The 14,065-nt window shown below is 47.8% G+C and overlaps 1 protein-coding gene across 5 annotated transcripts in view; it reads left to right on the top strand.

The window, feature by feature from the left end:
* ABHD6 (abhydrolase domain containing 6, acylglycerol lipase) overlaps positions 1-3,771 on the top strand; it is a 55,131-nt gene extending 51,360 nt beyond the window's left edge. For 3 of the 5 annotated variants that reach the window (XM_016941390.4, XM_016941389.3, XM_009445719.4), the window contains one exon: positions 2,621-3,771. In XM_016941390.4, coding sequence (XP_016796879.1) covers positions 2,621-2,800 — 180 coding nt within the window. In that variant the 3' untranslated portion in view covers positions 2,801-3,771. The remainder of the gene's footprint in view (positions 1-2,620) is intronic. The other 2 variants (XM_016941391.4, XM_016941392.4) reach the window with 1 other exon arrangement.
* Positions 3,772-14,065: the final 10,294 nt, after the last annotated feature.

Consider the following 14,065-nt stretch of genomic DNA (forward strand, 5'->3'; position numbering starts at 1 on the left):
AGTGCATAACAGGCCTGAGACAAGGGTGAGATGAGAGAGATGTATCATGCAGGTGCAGGGTCAGATCCTGTCTGTATTTATGATTTTGATATTTTGTTCATCATGTGCCTTTTTCCATTAATGTTTTTTTAACATACTGCACTAAAATATTTTCTCTTAATTTATGAGTTTTTTGGCACTTAAATTTTGTGCCTTAGGCAAATGCCTCATTTGCCTCACCATAGTTTTAGCCCTGGTGTGAAGCAATGCAGGAAAAGGTTTCGATTTTTGTTTTTTGTTGGGCGGGGGGGTTGTTTGTTTGTTTGTTCTGAGACTGGTTCTTGCTCTGTCACCCAGGCTAGAATGCAGTGGCTCAATCATAGCTCACTGCAGCCTCAACCTCCTGAGCTCAAGCAATGCTCCCACCTCAGCCTCCCAGGCAGCTGGGACTACAGGCATGCGCCACCACACCCGGGTAATTTTTTATTTTTTATAGAGATGAGGTCTTACTATGTTGGCCAGGCTGGTCTCGAACTCCTGGGTTCAAGAGATCTTCCCACCTCGGCCTCCCAGAGTGCTGGTATTATATAGGCGTGAGCCACCACACCCAGCCCAGGAAACGTTTTTGACCATTTATATGAATATTCTATCTAGGAAATCCCTGAAATGGTTCCCACAGATGTGCATATCTCATCAGGGGGTCGTTCAGTAGTTGCACATACCTCTGGGTGGCCATGGAGAATGATGGATTTGTAATGCTAACCAGCAAACAGTGCCAAAGCCAGCAGCTCATATGGGTATTTTTGCCTGTGAGTTGTGGTTTCTGATCTCTCTCCAGGATAGACACTCAGTTTTGGCTGGGCATGATGGTGCGTACCTGTCATCCCAGCTACCTGGGGGGGCACTGAGGTGGGAGGATCACTTGAGCCCGGGAGGTCAAGGCTGCAGTGAGCCATGATCGTACCACTGCACTCCAGCCTGTGCAACAGAGCGAGACCCTGTCTCAAAAAAACAAAAAAAGACACACAGTTGGGAGTTTCCACTTTTTCGTGCTGTTTTCACCTATTGACTGCATCTGCGTTTCTTCTGAGTGTTTCCACAGTAGCTGGGTGTTATTCCTGCTCAGTGGGTTGCCGTGGCAGCCTTAGCTGTGAGTGAGTGACAAGGCAGAGGTTTCCATTTCCTTGGCTGGAATTAGCTGTTAAGCTCCCCATTAGCTGTTCCTTTTCCTGGTCCAGGGATGCCCTGCAGGACTCTTTTCCTTGACTGAGGCATCCTCTTACCTTAACTCCCCAGTGGGCAGAAAATCTTGGTTTTAATAATTTGAGTTGGTGAGAATAGAGCAAAGACACAGAAGGCGCTTGAGTTTGTTGGGGCTTTTGCTTTTGCCGTTAAGGATGGGGAGGAGGGGCCCTCTTGTCTAGGATGAATTGAAGGTAAAGGCAGCTAAGAGAAGGGGAGTGAATGCGGATCCACTTCTGAGGGCGGATGTTGGGGAAAAAGATGGAGGTGGATTGGCATAGTAGCTGGGAACCCAGAGGAAAAGGAGAGGAAATGAGTTGTTTGAAAAGGGTCAGCCCTGGAAAAGTTCTGGCTTTCATGTTGGAAAAGCATTCCCCATATCTGCAGAGGTTAAAGCCAAGAAACACAAAGCTCTGGGGATCCCCAGAGGACCTTCAAAGAGACCTCCAGCTGGGTGCGGTGGCTCAGGCCTGTAATCCTAGCACTTTGGGAGGCTGAGGCAGGTGGATCACCTGAGGTCAGGAGTTCGAGACCAGCCTGGCCAACGTGGTGAAACCCCATCTCCACTAGAAATACAAAAATTAGCCGGGCATGGTGGCGGGCACCTATAATCCCAGCTACTGGGGAGGCTGAGGCAGAAGATCACTTGAACCTGGGAGGCGGAGGTTGCAGTGAGCTGAGATCGCGCCACTTCATTCCAGCCTGGGCGAAACAGTGAAACTCCGTTTCAACAAATAAAGAGATACCCCCAGCTTGTGATAATTAGCCTTCCCCTCTTGCATCCTTCCTACAGCTTGGGCTGCCCTAACCAGCCACAGGGCCAGCCCGATCAAGTCACTCACCTTAACACAGCCTGTGGTTCCCCATGGTCCGTGTGGCTGTAGGAGCAGCGCCCTCCTCTCTGCCCCTTCTCCCCACCATGCCACCCCCACTGCCCATGTGCTTGGTGTCTCAGCCGCCATGCTCCTTGGTGGCCCCTGCACTCGCCATGATCTCCCACCCTGTGCCATTCCCACATCCGTGAATGCTCCTCCCCTGTCACCTTTCTGCTGTCCCGGGACTCAGGAACGAGGTCTTCCCTCGACCCTGCTCATCCCCTGTGCTCTCTGACTTCCCCACCATACCATAACCTCCTCAAGGGCAAGGAACGTTTGTTTTCTACTTCAGTATTGCTGACATCAGCCCAACTCCTGGCACAGAGTTGCAGAATAAAACAGGAGGCATCATGGTTACTTCCATTCAGACAGCCACAAGCCCCAACACCAAAGGGACTTGGTCCTAAAATTCACATCCTCCTGCCCCACTGACCCCTGCCAGGCCTTGGTGGAAGTTCTGTCCACAGAGTGCACACGTGGGTGTCTGAATCTTTGTGTATCATCCAGCTCCCTTTCTTGCCCAGCAGGTGCTGGATGTGTCTGGGGCAGACATGTTGGCCAAGTCAATTGCCAACTGCCAGGTGGAGCTTCTGGAAAACTGTGGGCACTCGGTAGTGATGGAAAGACCCAGGAAGACAGCCAAGCTCATAATCGACTTTTTAGCTTCTGTGCACAACACAGACAACAACAAGAAGCTGGACTGAGGCCCCGACTGCAGCCTGCATTCTGCACACAGCATCTGCTCCCATCCCCCAAGTCTGACGCAGCCACCACTCTCAGGGATCCTGCCCCAAATGCGGTCGGAGCGCCAGTGACCCTGAGGAAGCCCGTCCCTTATCCCTGGTATCCACGGTTCCCCAGAGCTTTGGGGACCACGCGAAAACCTCCAAGATATTTTTCACAAAATAGAAACTCATATGGAACAAAATAAGAAACCCCAGCCATGAAATCTACCATGAAGTCTTCAAGTTCATGTCACTGACAAGCTTGTGCAAAGCAGCCACCTTGGACCATAATTAAATCAAGGACATTTTCTTTGAGACATTCCTTATAGTTGGAGACTCAAGATATTTTTGTTGCATCAGGTGTATTCCCTTGCATGGGCAGTGGCTTTTATAGGAGCATTAGTCCTCATTCGCCGAACCCTGTTGTTTAGGTCTAATTTAAGTTTTACATAGAGACCCATGTATGACTGCAGCCCATTGGCTGCAAGACCAGGGAGGAAAGTGGCAAGCTGTAGAAAATGTTTACACGCATGGAGGGGCATTGCTCCAGCCCTCGGAGCGTCCGGAGCAGCAGGGTACATGGGTGGGAGGTTCATTCAGCACCCACCAGTCAGGTATGTTCTGAGTGAACCCACAGCAGTCGCAGAATGAGCACCTGGCAGGGTGGGTTTCCTAGGAATAATTTATTATTTTTAAAAATAGGCCTAATAAAGCAATAATGTTCTAGACATCTGTCTAAGTAATCAGACTCAGGTTCCACACACAAGCAACAACTCGTGGGCCTCTTTTCTATTTCAGTGTGCTACTAAGAACCCTTGGATGTAACATACTAGTTTGTTAATGAATTCTGTGAATTCTGTGAAGAGTAATGTGATTGAAAATAAGTCTAAACAGCTGTAAAAGTGACCACAATGACATGAAATAAATTTAATAAGTCTAGATCAGCAACATGCAGGTGGTTTCTATTTCTGAACTCCTAATTTGGTGCAATGTTGGCAGATTTTCTGTTAACTTTAAAATGTGTTTTTTAAAATAAGGCTTGTTTGACAGGCTTTGGAAGTCTTTGCATGGATGATTTATTAGGTTTAAGGAATCATGTTTGCAATTTTTATCCAGTTGAAATTGTATATCAAAGGCCAGGTGCAGTGGCTCATGCCTGTAATCCCAGCACTTGAGGAGGCCGAGGTGGGTCGATTGCTTGAGGCCAGGAGTTCAAGACCAGCCTGGCCAACATGGCAAAATCTCTACGAAAAATACAAAAATTATCTGGGCGTGGTGGGACACACCTGTAATCCCAGCTACCTGGGAGCCTGAGGCATGAGAATCGCTTGAACCCGGGAGACGGAGGTTACAGTGAGCCGAGATTGTGCCATTGCACTCCAGCCTGGGCAATAAGCGCAAAAATCCATCTCAAAATAATATAATAATAATTCACTGGAAATTGTATATCAAAAACAAAAGGCAAGAGTCATCAAAATATTCTTTTTGACTCTTCTTCTGTAGGATTTAGGAGCCCTAAACTCCCCAGGAGCTTCACTCTTTCCAATTTTTTTTACAGAAAATCTACAGCCAAGTCATTCTGGGAATAAAGTGAGATAAACTTTACAGTTTAAATCTGAATTCAGGACTGTGTTTGAATATTTCAGTTTACCAGAGAAGAATGGAACTTAGAGCTTAAAAACAAGAAGAAGATATGAAAATATGACATCGAGCTGGGATGCAGCTAAAGCAGTGCCTCAGAGGGAAATTTATAGGCTTCAATACGTATATTAGAAGGGAAGAGGCTAGGTGGAGTAGCTCACACCTGTAGTTTCAACACCTTGGGAGGCCAAGGCGGGAGGACTGCTTGAGCCCAGGAGTTTGAGACCAGCCTGGGCAACATGGCAAGACCCCATCTCTTATATAAAAAGAAAAAAGGAAAGAAAAATCAATAAATTAAGCTTCTAGCTCAAGAAATGAGAAAAGAAATAGTATCAAAGCCAGAGCAAATTAGAGGGAAGAAACACAGACAAAAACAAAAATCAATGAAGTAGAAAAGAAAGTAGATATTAGACATTTTATTTGTTCCCATTTCCTATATTCACCAAGAATTCTGAGCATAGTGGGAGAGGGGTTCAGTGTTGGTGGGCCTAGGTGATGAGAGATGGTTTCCTCGGGATCAGTGAGGAAGCCCCAGACCTGGGATAAGTACCTCAGATCAGAAACCATACAGGATACAGGAACTCTTATGCTCTGGGTTGAATACCAGCTAAAGATGACATCAAAAGCAGTCCCTGAACTGTGCCCACCATGGGGTCATTCAGGCAGGGTGTGTGCCGTCCATCCGAACCCGGAAGGACAGTAGGCAGGTTCTGCAGCTGGACACAGCTTCCATCTCCTCTGCTGTCACCAGAAAGCACTGACTACAAGTTGTGAGCAGAGAGTATGAAAGAGTCATTTTTAACTATAAGGTGGGTTTTCAGGTTCTCGCTTGGTGCTGCAATTCTGGGTGCACTCGGAAGACCCTTGTGCCTCACTTCCTGCCTCTGTGACTATAGCAAGCCTGCTGGTTACTGCCAGCTCTGAGTACCCCTTGCCACACACCCCCTGGGCTCTATGGTGTGTGCCTTTGATGATGGTCGGGAAGAAGAAAGTACTCATTCATCACAGCACCCCCTGAAAGACTGCCAGGAACTTCTGAAATAACAATGGATAGCCCCAGGAATCACAGCTGCAGCTGGTCTCTCGATCTCACTGCCTGGAGTTGGGGCCTTCAGGGCCGCTGTGAGCAGACCCTCCTGGTCAGGTGTTGAAGAAGGACAAGCAGTGGTGAGAACTCAGTTTGCAGTCAGTCTGGGCTCCTTGTCCTGGACAGAGGTAACACTAGGAGTGAGTGATGTAACAAATGCATCAAACTGATGAGATTGCCTGTGTAAGCCTGTATCTTCCATTTGAGCCCCAGTGAGTATTCTTGTTGCTTTGCCCAGAGGAAATTCTTAGAACGTATGTCAGGCCAGGCTGGAGGACTAAACTATGTGCCAGGGGCTATTCTAAGTGTTTTCACGCAGCCCTGTACGTATGACACTGTGCCAGTTTTTCAGCAGAGGTACTGAGGCATGGAGTGGTAAAGTATTTTGTCCAAGGTCACACAGCTTATGAGGAGAGGGAAGCCTCTCGGTATATAACTCAAGGTAACGGTAACATGTGAAAACAATGCTTTTACCTGTTCAGGCAGGAGCTGTCCCACATACCTTACCAATCCACCTGGGGCTCCATTGGCTCACCCAGACCAGGCCAGTGTGTGGCAGCTTCAGCCGTAGATTGCTGGGGCCACACCTCCTGACTTGAGCCCCCGTTGAAGAAGGTCACCCGGTTGTTCATTCATCACAGTTAAGGACTTCCAACTGCCCAGCTTCCTGCTGGACAGGAAACAGAACCCACCTGGATTCCGACATCATTCTGCTAAGGACATATCCAGGGACAGCTTGCCCTCTCCACTCCAGCCTCTTTAACAACCAGGACTGGTGTGTCATCTACTTTGGAAGGGCTCATTCACCTTGCTGATATCCTCTCCCTGCCCCCATACTCTGGATATGAGTGTTGTTTGTTCCCAACAATATTCTCCTTTGGGAGAAGTCTCAGCTCAGTCTCATTGCCTCTCTGGGGTCTGGCATGGAAAGCAGTCAAGAGATGTGGCCTGGCCAGGTGCAGTGGCTCACGCCTGTAATCCCAGAACTTTGGGAGGCTGAGGTGGCTGGATCACCTGCAGTCAGGAGTTTAAGACCAGTCTGGCCAACATGGCAAAACCCCTTCTTTACTAAAAATACAAAAAGTTTGCCAGGCATGTTGGTGCACACCTGTAGTCCCAGCTACTCAGGAGGCTGAGGCACGAGAATTGCTTGAACCCAGGAGGTGGAGGTTGCAGTGAGCCAAGATTGCGCCACTGCACTCCAGCCTGGGCAGCACAGCAAGACTCTGTCTCAAAAAAAAAAAAGAAAAAAGAAAAAAAAATGTGACTGCTCCTAGCTGCTGCTTCAGAAGCCAGCCCTGAAGCTCTGCTGGGGTCTGCCCAGGCATCTTTTAAAGGGATTGCTTACTGGCCAGGGGCTATACCTGCCTTCAAACACATTTTGGGTCTAATATTTATAATAAATGCTGAATGTAGGCCCCCTTATTTACTTTCCAAGCCCTGGATATTGTTCTTAGGACCATGGGTTGCTTAGGTAACTACCATCGTTCTAAAATGGTGGCTGCAGATTTTAACACGTGCAGGCCCCAGCCTTCTGCTTTGGAGGAGCCATCACCTTTCAGCTCTTCCAGCATCACCCTTCAACCACAGACTGGACCTTCTCATCAGCCTTTTCTCCCTCCCCAACCCCAAACTGGGTGCTGTTCTTGCAATTTCTCCATTTCCTGAAAGGAGACAAAAAAGCAGAGGGTTTTTTTTTAGAGGGACGGGGCTGGTCACAGATAGGGCAGTGGAGATATCCTCAAATTACCTGCCAGGTGACAGTCCTGGGGCTGGCTCTTCTGGTGTCCCCAGCTGCCGCAGGGCTCTGGGGCCCAGTATTTGCTCCCTGGGGCTGGTACCAACCAGGGTGTGGACTTGGGGTTGCCTGTGCTGGCAGTGGGAGGAGAGTCTTGTGACCATCATCAGCCTAGTCTGGCAGAGGGACAGAGGGAGAGGACAGGTGACTGCTCGGGTCTCCTTTCAGCAACAAGACAGTCCCTCTCTCTTGGCTCCTGGAGGAACCTTCCCTTCATTGGTTTCTGGATCTTAGGGTCTTTAAATCCTCAAGGCAATGAACAGGCATCTGAGGCCACACCAAGAGCTGCAGGAGGGGGTGGAAGAAGGAAGAGTTCGTAGGGGCAGTAAGGGGGTAACAATTCCAATGACCAAAGGCCAAAGCTGGCTGGGTCAGGGGCAGGTGACTTCCTGAAGGACAACTGGAAAGGTGGCTGCCAAGACAACCCCTCCCCAAAGCTCTCAGGCCAGACATGATTTGAATTCAGAAGCATTCCAACCTGGAAAGGTATCACAGTGTGTATACCATGTATCATGTGATGCCCTCTGCAGGGTCTGGGGCCACCACACATGGTCAAATAAATGCATTCGTATTTCTGCCATGCAATGTATGTGTAGCCACAGTAAGTGGGACAAAAGCTGTAAGCCTCACCTTAGTTCAGATTAAGCATTGGCGCTGGATGAAGATACTTGGTTTCCAGTTGTTTTTTTTTTTAGGATTTCAGATAAGGGATGGGAGCCTGCTTTCTAGGTCGGGCTCTCCTGCCTTGGGGGTGGGCTGAGGAAGCATTTTTTTCTTCCAGCGTGGAAGGCGCAGCATATAGATAGGTCCATAGATCCCTCTTGTGCCTAACTATGTAAGTAGCAGGTCCTGATTTTTATTTAATAATTATTAGTGTTACCAAAATGATGCTCTGTCACTTTAAAAGAAATCAAACAAAAAGATTGCTTAAAAAAGGAGAGTCTCCTACACCCTCTGCACAGCCCCACCCTTCCCCCATCAGTCAGCCCATTGGGGTTTCTGTGCATTTGCACACATACATATGGGTAAGCAGTGTAAAACTGGTTGGCTTTGGATTTTTTTTTATAACACAATTGGGGCTATGCTAGACATTACTGTTGCCCACTCCTCCTGCTCTTTTCCCTGGAGCTCTTCTAGGTCCAAACCCACAGAGCCCCCAGGTTCCTATAACAGGGATGCAGAGTCCTCCAGAGAAAACGGGGTGCAAATCTCTTTGTAAGGACCTCTTTGAACCCCCAGGAGAAGGTCTCTGAATTTGAAGAAAGGATTTAAGGCCCCTCCAGAAACGGGCTGCTTTATTACAGGGTGGTTATCCCCTCCCCAAAATCTCCCTTCCTGGGGCCCTGGAGCCATTTTTTTAGGAGGGAGATTTCTAAGATCACTTCCAAGGAAAGTTTCCTCCATCATTTAAATACAGTTCAGAAATGCTGGGTGAGACAAAGTTAAACAGCAGGGCTCCAGCTATAACCCCCAGACAAGCAGGGGAATGACTGAAGGAGAAAAGATGTCCTCCAGTAGCTGCTGGCAGAGGGGTGGGTGCTGGGGCAGGGGACCAGGCTGTCTTGCTGTTCCCTGGGTGATGGGGGTGGTTTTGATGGTCTAGGAAAGGGCTTTTAGTCTTTTTTTACCATTGTCTGGTGTACTGCCCCCAGAGTTCCTGCCCAAAAGGGGTGTGCTTCTGTCCTTCCCAGGTCCCCTTTACTGACTGCTGCATCCACCCCCCACCTGCTGGGTTGGCTGCCCAGTTGAGCTACCCTCAGATGACTGGAGATGCCTGCGAAGCTATACCTTTTCTCCTCTTACGTCCAAGTGTTGCCAGATAAAATACAGGATGCCCAGTTAAATGTTAATTTCAGATAAACAACAAATACATTTTTAGTATAAAGATGTCCCACTCATTGTTTATCTGAAACTCAAATTTAACTGGGAATTCTGTATTTTTGCTTGTTTTTGCAGAGAAAAAACAAACAAGATAGGTGTGGTCCACAGCTCCCTCTTGTGCCTAACTATGTAAGTAGCAGGTCCTGATTTTTTATTTAATAATTATTAGTGTTACCAAAATGATGCTGTCACTTTAAAAGAAATCAAACAGCCGGGCGCGGTGGCTCACACCTGATCCCAGCACTTTGGGAGGCTGAGGCAGGCAGATCATCTGAGGTCGGGAGTTAAAGACCAGCCTGACCAACATGGAGAAACCCTGTCTCTACTAAAAATGCAAAATTAGGCCAGGCGCAGTGGCTCACGCCTGTAATCCCAGCACTTTGGGAGGCCGAGGCAGGCAGGTCATCTGAGGTCGGGAGTTAAAGACCAGCCTGACCAACATGGAGAAACCCTGTCTCTACTAAAAATGCAAAATTAGCCAGGCGTGGTGGTGCATGCCTGTAATCCCAGCTACTCTGGAGGCTGAGGCAGGAGAATTGCTTGAACCCAGGAGGTGGAGGTGGAGGTGAGCAGAGATCGGGCCATTGCACTCCAGTCTGGGCAACAAGAGCGAAACTCCGACTCAAACAAAACAAAACAAAACAAAACAAAAAACAAATTAGCCCCGTGTGATGGTGCATGCCTGTAATCCCAGTTACTTGGGAGGCTGAGGCAGGAGAATCGCTTGAACCTGGGAGACGGAGGTTGCAGTGAGCTGAGATTGTGCCATTGCACTCCAGCCTGGGCAACAAGAACAAAACTCGGTCTCAAAAAAAAAAATCAAACAAAAAGATTGCTGAAAAAATGAAAGTCTCTTACACCCTCTGCACAGCCCCACCCTTCCCCCATCAGTCAGTCCACTGGGATTTCTGTGCATTTGCACACATACATATGGGTAAGAACTCCTGGGCTCAAGCAATCCTCCTGCCTCAGCCTCCAAAAGCACTGTGATTACAGACATGAGCCGCCATGCCTGGCCTATCCTATATTTTTATTTGCTAAATCTGGCAACCCTATAGGTAGCAGCCAATGACACCTATAGAAGGCTCCCCTTGCCTCAAAGCCTAGAAGCTTCCTTAGTATCATTTATGCTCCAGGACTCCCCATGGGATCCAGCTGAGGCTAGACTCAGCTGAATCTGTTACTGAAACACCAAGTGTTGCTTCTAGGTCCTGCTGCTCACCAAAGAGAAAGCTAATCACTGAAACAATGAATATTGCCAGGGAAGAAGGCTTTCTTTGGGAGCTGCTGCTGTGGACATGGGAGATCAGTCTCAAATCCATCTCCCTGACTGACTAAAATTAGGAGTGTATACAGCAGAAATATAACTAAATGCAGGAAAACAGGAATCAGGGAAGGATAAGGAAGGGGAGTTGGTCAACAGAAAGCAGGTCGTGGGAGACAGGCAGTCATGAAGGGTGAAGGGTCTGGACTGTCATTGTCCAAATGCAGTGATCTGGTGAGTTTCAGCTCCTTGATACTACCTGGGAAGCCTCATGGTTGGTTTACTGAGAAAGGAACTCAGATAAGACAAATGTAACTTCTCAAATTTTAAGATGAGAAGGTCAATTTCTACATATACTCAAAAGAAACCGTAAGCATCAGTTCTGTGGAATGATTGGACCAGTTTCAAATCCACATCTTTGCTTGGCTTCTTCTCCTGCCCTATCTTGCTTCCCTCCTCCCTTACAGATTTCACTTGGGGGCCATCTCCCAGTAAATCACTTCCGTGAGGGTCTCTCTCTCAGGCTTGGCTTCTAGGGATTCTAAAGCACTGCCTGTTTTTCAGAGTTTCTTGTTTGGAGATGACGCTTGAGTTGATGATGCTTGAGTTGCCTCAAAGGAGCAGCTCCCAGACTGGTCTTCCACATGTGAGGGATGGAATGCAGCTTTTTAGGCTCTGGAGCCTCTCACCACCTTAGATAAATGACTTAGCTTCATTTTCTTCATCTGTGAAAAGTGGTAATTATAGTGACATTGCATGGTTGATGGAATAATGTGAGCAAGTTAGCTGGTACTTGGCAAATCTCCCTAAACTATGTGATCTTATTCTCTAAACAGAAACAATGGCTACAGTTCCATAGGTTTTAACTTCTGATCATTTTCACTTCCTTTGTCCTATCTCCACAATCTGCTGACATAGGGGGTATGTTTTCCATTAAATCAGTGGAGAACAGGGGGACTGGAATCTCACTTGGACCCTTCTCTCTTGCCTTTTCTTCCCCAAGTTGAGAAAGCTCCTCAGCTTTAGAAAAATCCATTTGGCACCAATAAGTAAGGCAGGGAGGGGAGCCACACAGCAGAGGGGAAGTGTGGACTTAACTCATTCTTGGCTGCCGTACCTTTCAGGGACATAAAATAGAGACCGACCCCAACAACTTTGCTCTGAAACACAGAGGGTGCCTGAAATGGTCCTCTTAAGAACTAACTGGCTCCACCCAATGCAGTACAGGGTAACTTTCATAAAGACTGAGGCAGCTAACCTGGGCAACATAGCAAGATCCCCTCTCTAAAAATAAAAATCAAAAAAATTAGCCAGGTGTGGTGACACATGCCTGTAGTCCCAGCTCCTCTGGAGGCTGAGGCAGGAGGATCACTTGAGCCCAGGAGTTTGAGGCTGCAGTGACCTATGTTTGCACCACTGTACTCCAGCCTGGACCACAGAGTAAGACCCTGTCTCCAAAAAAAAAAAAGAAAAAAAGACTGAGGCAGCCTTGTGTGTTTTGATTTGGAGCAATTTTAGATACATCGTCAAGAGGTAAAAGCCCCCATATCATATTTGTCAGGGGACACTTAAGAAACTCATACTAGTTGTTGCTCCTGGAGAGGGGAGAGGCTGACAGGGGAAGAGGTGGAAGGGAGACTCACTTTTTAATATCTATCCCTTTATGTCATTTGAAATGTATGCTGTAAGCCTACAGTACCTATTCAGAAGATAAAATTTAGGCATGGTGCGGTGCCTCACACCTGTAATCCCAGCATTTTGGGAGGCCAACGCAGAAGGATCGCTTGAGCCTAGGAGTTCAAGACCAGCCTGAGCAACATGGTGAGACCCTGTTTCTACAAAAAAATTAAAAATTAGCTGGCCATGGTGGCATGCACCTGTAGTCCCAGCTACTTGGGAGGCTGGGGTGGGAGGATCGGTTGAGCCTGGGAGGCTGAGGCTACAGTGACCCATGATCACACTATTGTACTACAGTCTGGGTGACAGTGACACACTGTCCAAAAATGATTTTTTAATATAAAATTTAGTTGAAAAACAAAAGTTTTTTTTTGTTTTTTGTTTTGTTTTGTTTGTTGGCAGAGTCTCGCTCTGTCATCTCGGCTAGAGTGCAGTGGCGTGATCTCAGCTTACTGCAACCTCTGCCTCCTGGGTTCAAGCAATTCTCCTGCCTCAGCCTCCCGAGTAGCTGGGATCACAGGTGCGCACCATCACACCCAGCTAATTTTTGTATTTTTAGTAGAGACAGGGTTTCGCCATGTTGGCCAGGCTGGTCTTGAACTCCTGACCTCAGGTGTTCTGCCCACCTCGGCCTCCTAAAGTGCTGGATTACAGGCCTGAGCCACAACACCCAGCCAAAAAACAAGTTTTTTGTCTTTATCATTCAAAGGCATCTCTTTTATCCTCCGCTCTGAATTAATAAGACAGCATGAGAGAATTCAGGCAACTGGGAAGACACTTCATTTTCAGGGTTTGTTGCAGCAGGGTGAAAATTATCTATTGTTCCTTGAAGTTCAAAATACAGGAATTGCTCTGGTTTTCCTGGGCCACCTGGCAGGATACATTTGCCAGGCAGCTGGCTTACAGGAACCCTCTCCCATTACTGAGGGTTTCCTGGGGTGCCAGACACTTTATACCATCAACTCTTTTTCCCTCAACTCTGTGAGGTAGATGCTAATAATCTCTCCATGTGACAGATGAGGGAGGTAGGTAAGTGGCAGAGGATGCATTTGAAGCAAGTTCTGGCAGCTTCTGAAATCAAGCTGCTTTGAGAAAGATAATACTTGGGTCTATGGGGTCTGTGTTTGCTTTCTCCACCTCTTCCCACATCTGGAACAAGCCCTGTCTCCTCTGAAGGAAGAAGAAAGTAGGAACCACAGAACTGGAGAGCATGGCCAAGGTTGAGGACTGAAGCTTCTGGAAACAACACAGTGGGATTTTGAGAAAAGAATTGAGGAAGGAGATCCCCGCTGACTCAACTGTCCTGTGCAAGGCAACCCTTTGCCCCCCAACCCAAGCAAAACCAGCACATCCATTTATGAACAAATGCCTTCAGTAAATAGATGTTGGGTCACCATTGGGTACCAGGAACTGGGATGCAGTGGTGAGAAACACAGACAAGGCCCCATCCTCATGGGGGTTACACTAAAGTTTCCCTTCCCACTGCAGCCCCTCAATTGGTGGTAATACAGTGCAGTATGGAGAGCACTGGCTAGAATCAGACAGCCCATGCCACTGCTTATAACTGTGATCTTGAGCAAATAACTTAGCCTCTCTGTGCCTCAGTTTCTTTTCCTGTTGCCAGGCTAGAGTGCAGTGGTGTGATCTCGGCTTACTGCAACCTCTACCTCCCAGGTTCAAGCAATTCTCCTGCTTCAGCCTCCCGAGTAACTGGGATTACAGGTGTGCACCACCGTGCCCAGCTAATTTTTGTATTTTTAGTAGAGACGGGGGTCTCACCATGCTGGCCAGGCTGGTCTCGAATTCCTGGCCTCAAGTGATCTGCCCGCCTCAGCCTCCCAAAGTGCTGGAATTACAGGCATGAGCCACTGCGCCTGGCCTGTGCCTCAGTTTCTA

The sequence above is a fragment of the Pan troglodytes genome, chromosome 2 (assembly GCF_028858775.2).
Source record: "Pan troglodytes isolate AG18354 chromosome 2, NHGRI_mPanTro3-v2.0_pri, whole genome shotgun sequence".
In the NCBI taxonomy this organism is placed as follows: domain Eukaryota; kingdom Metazoa; phylum Chordata; class Mammalia; order Primates; family Hominidae; genus Pan; species Pan troglodytes.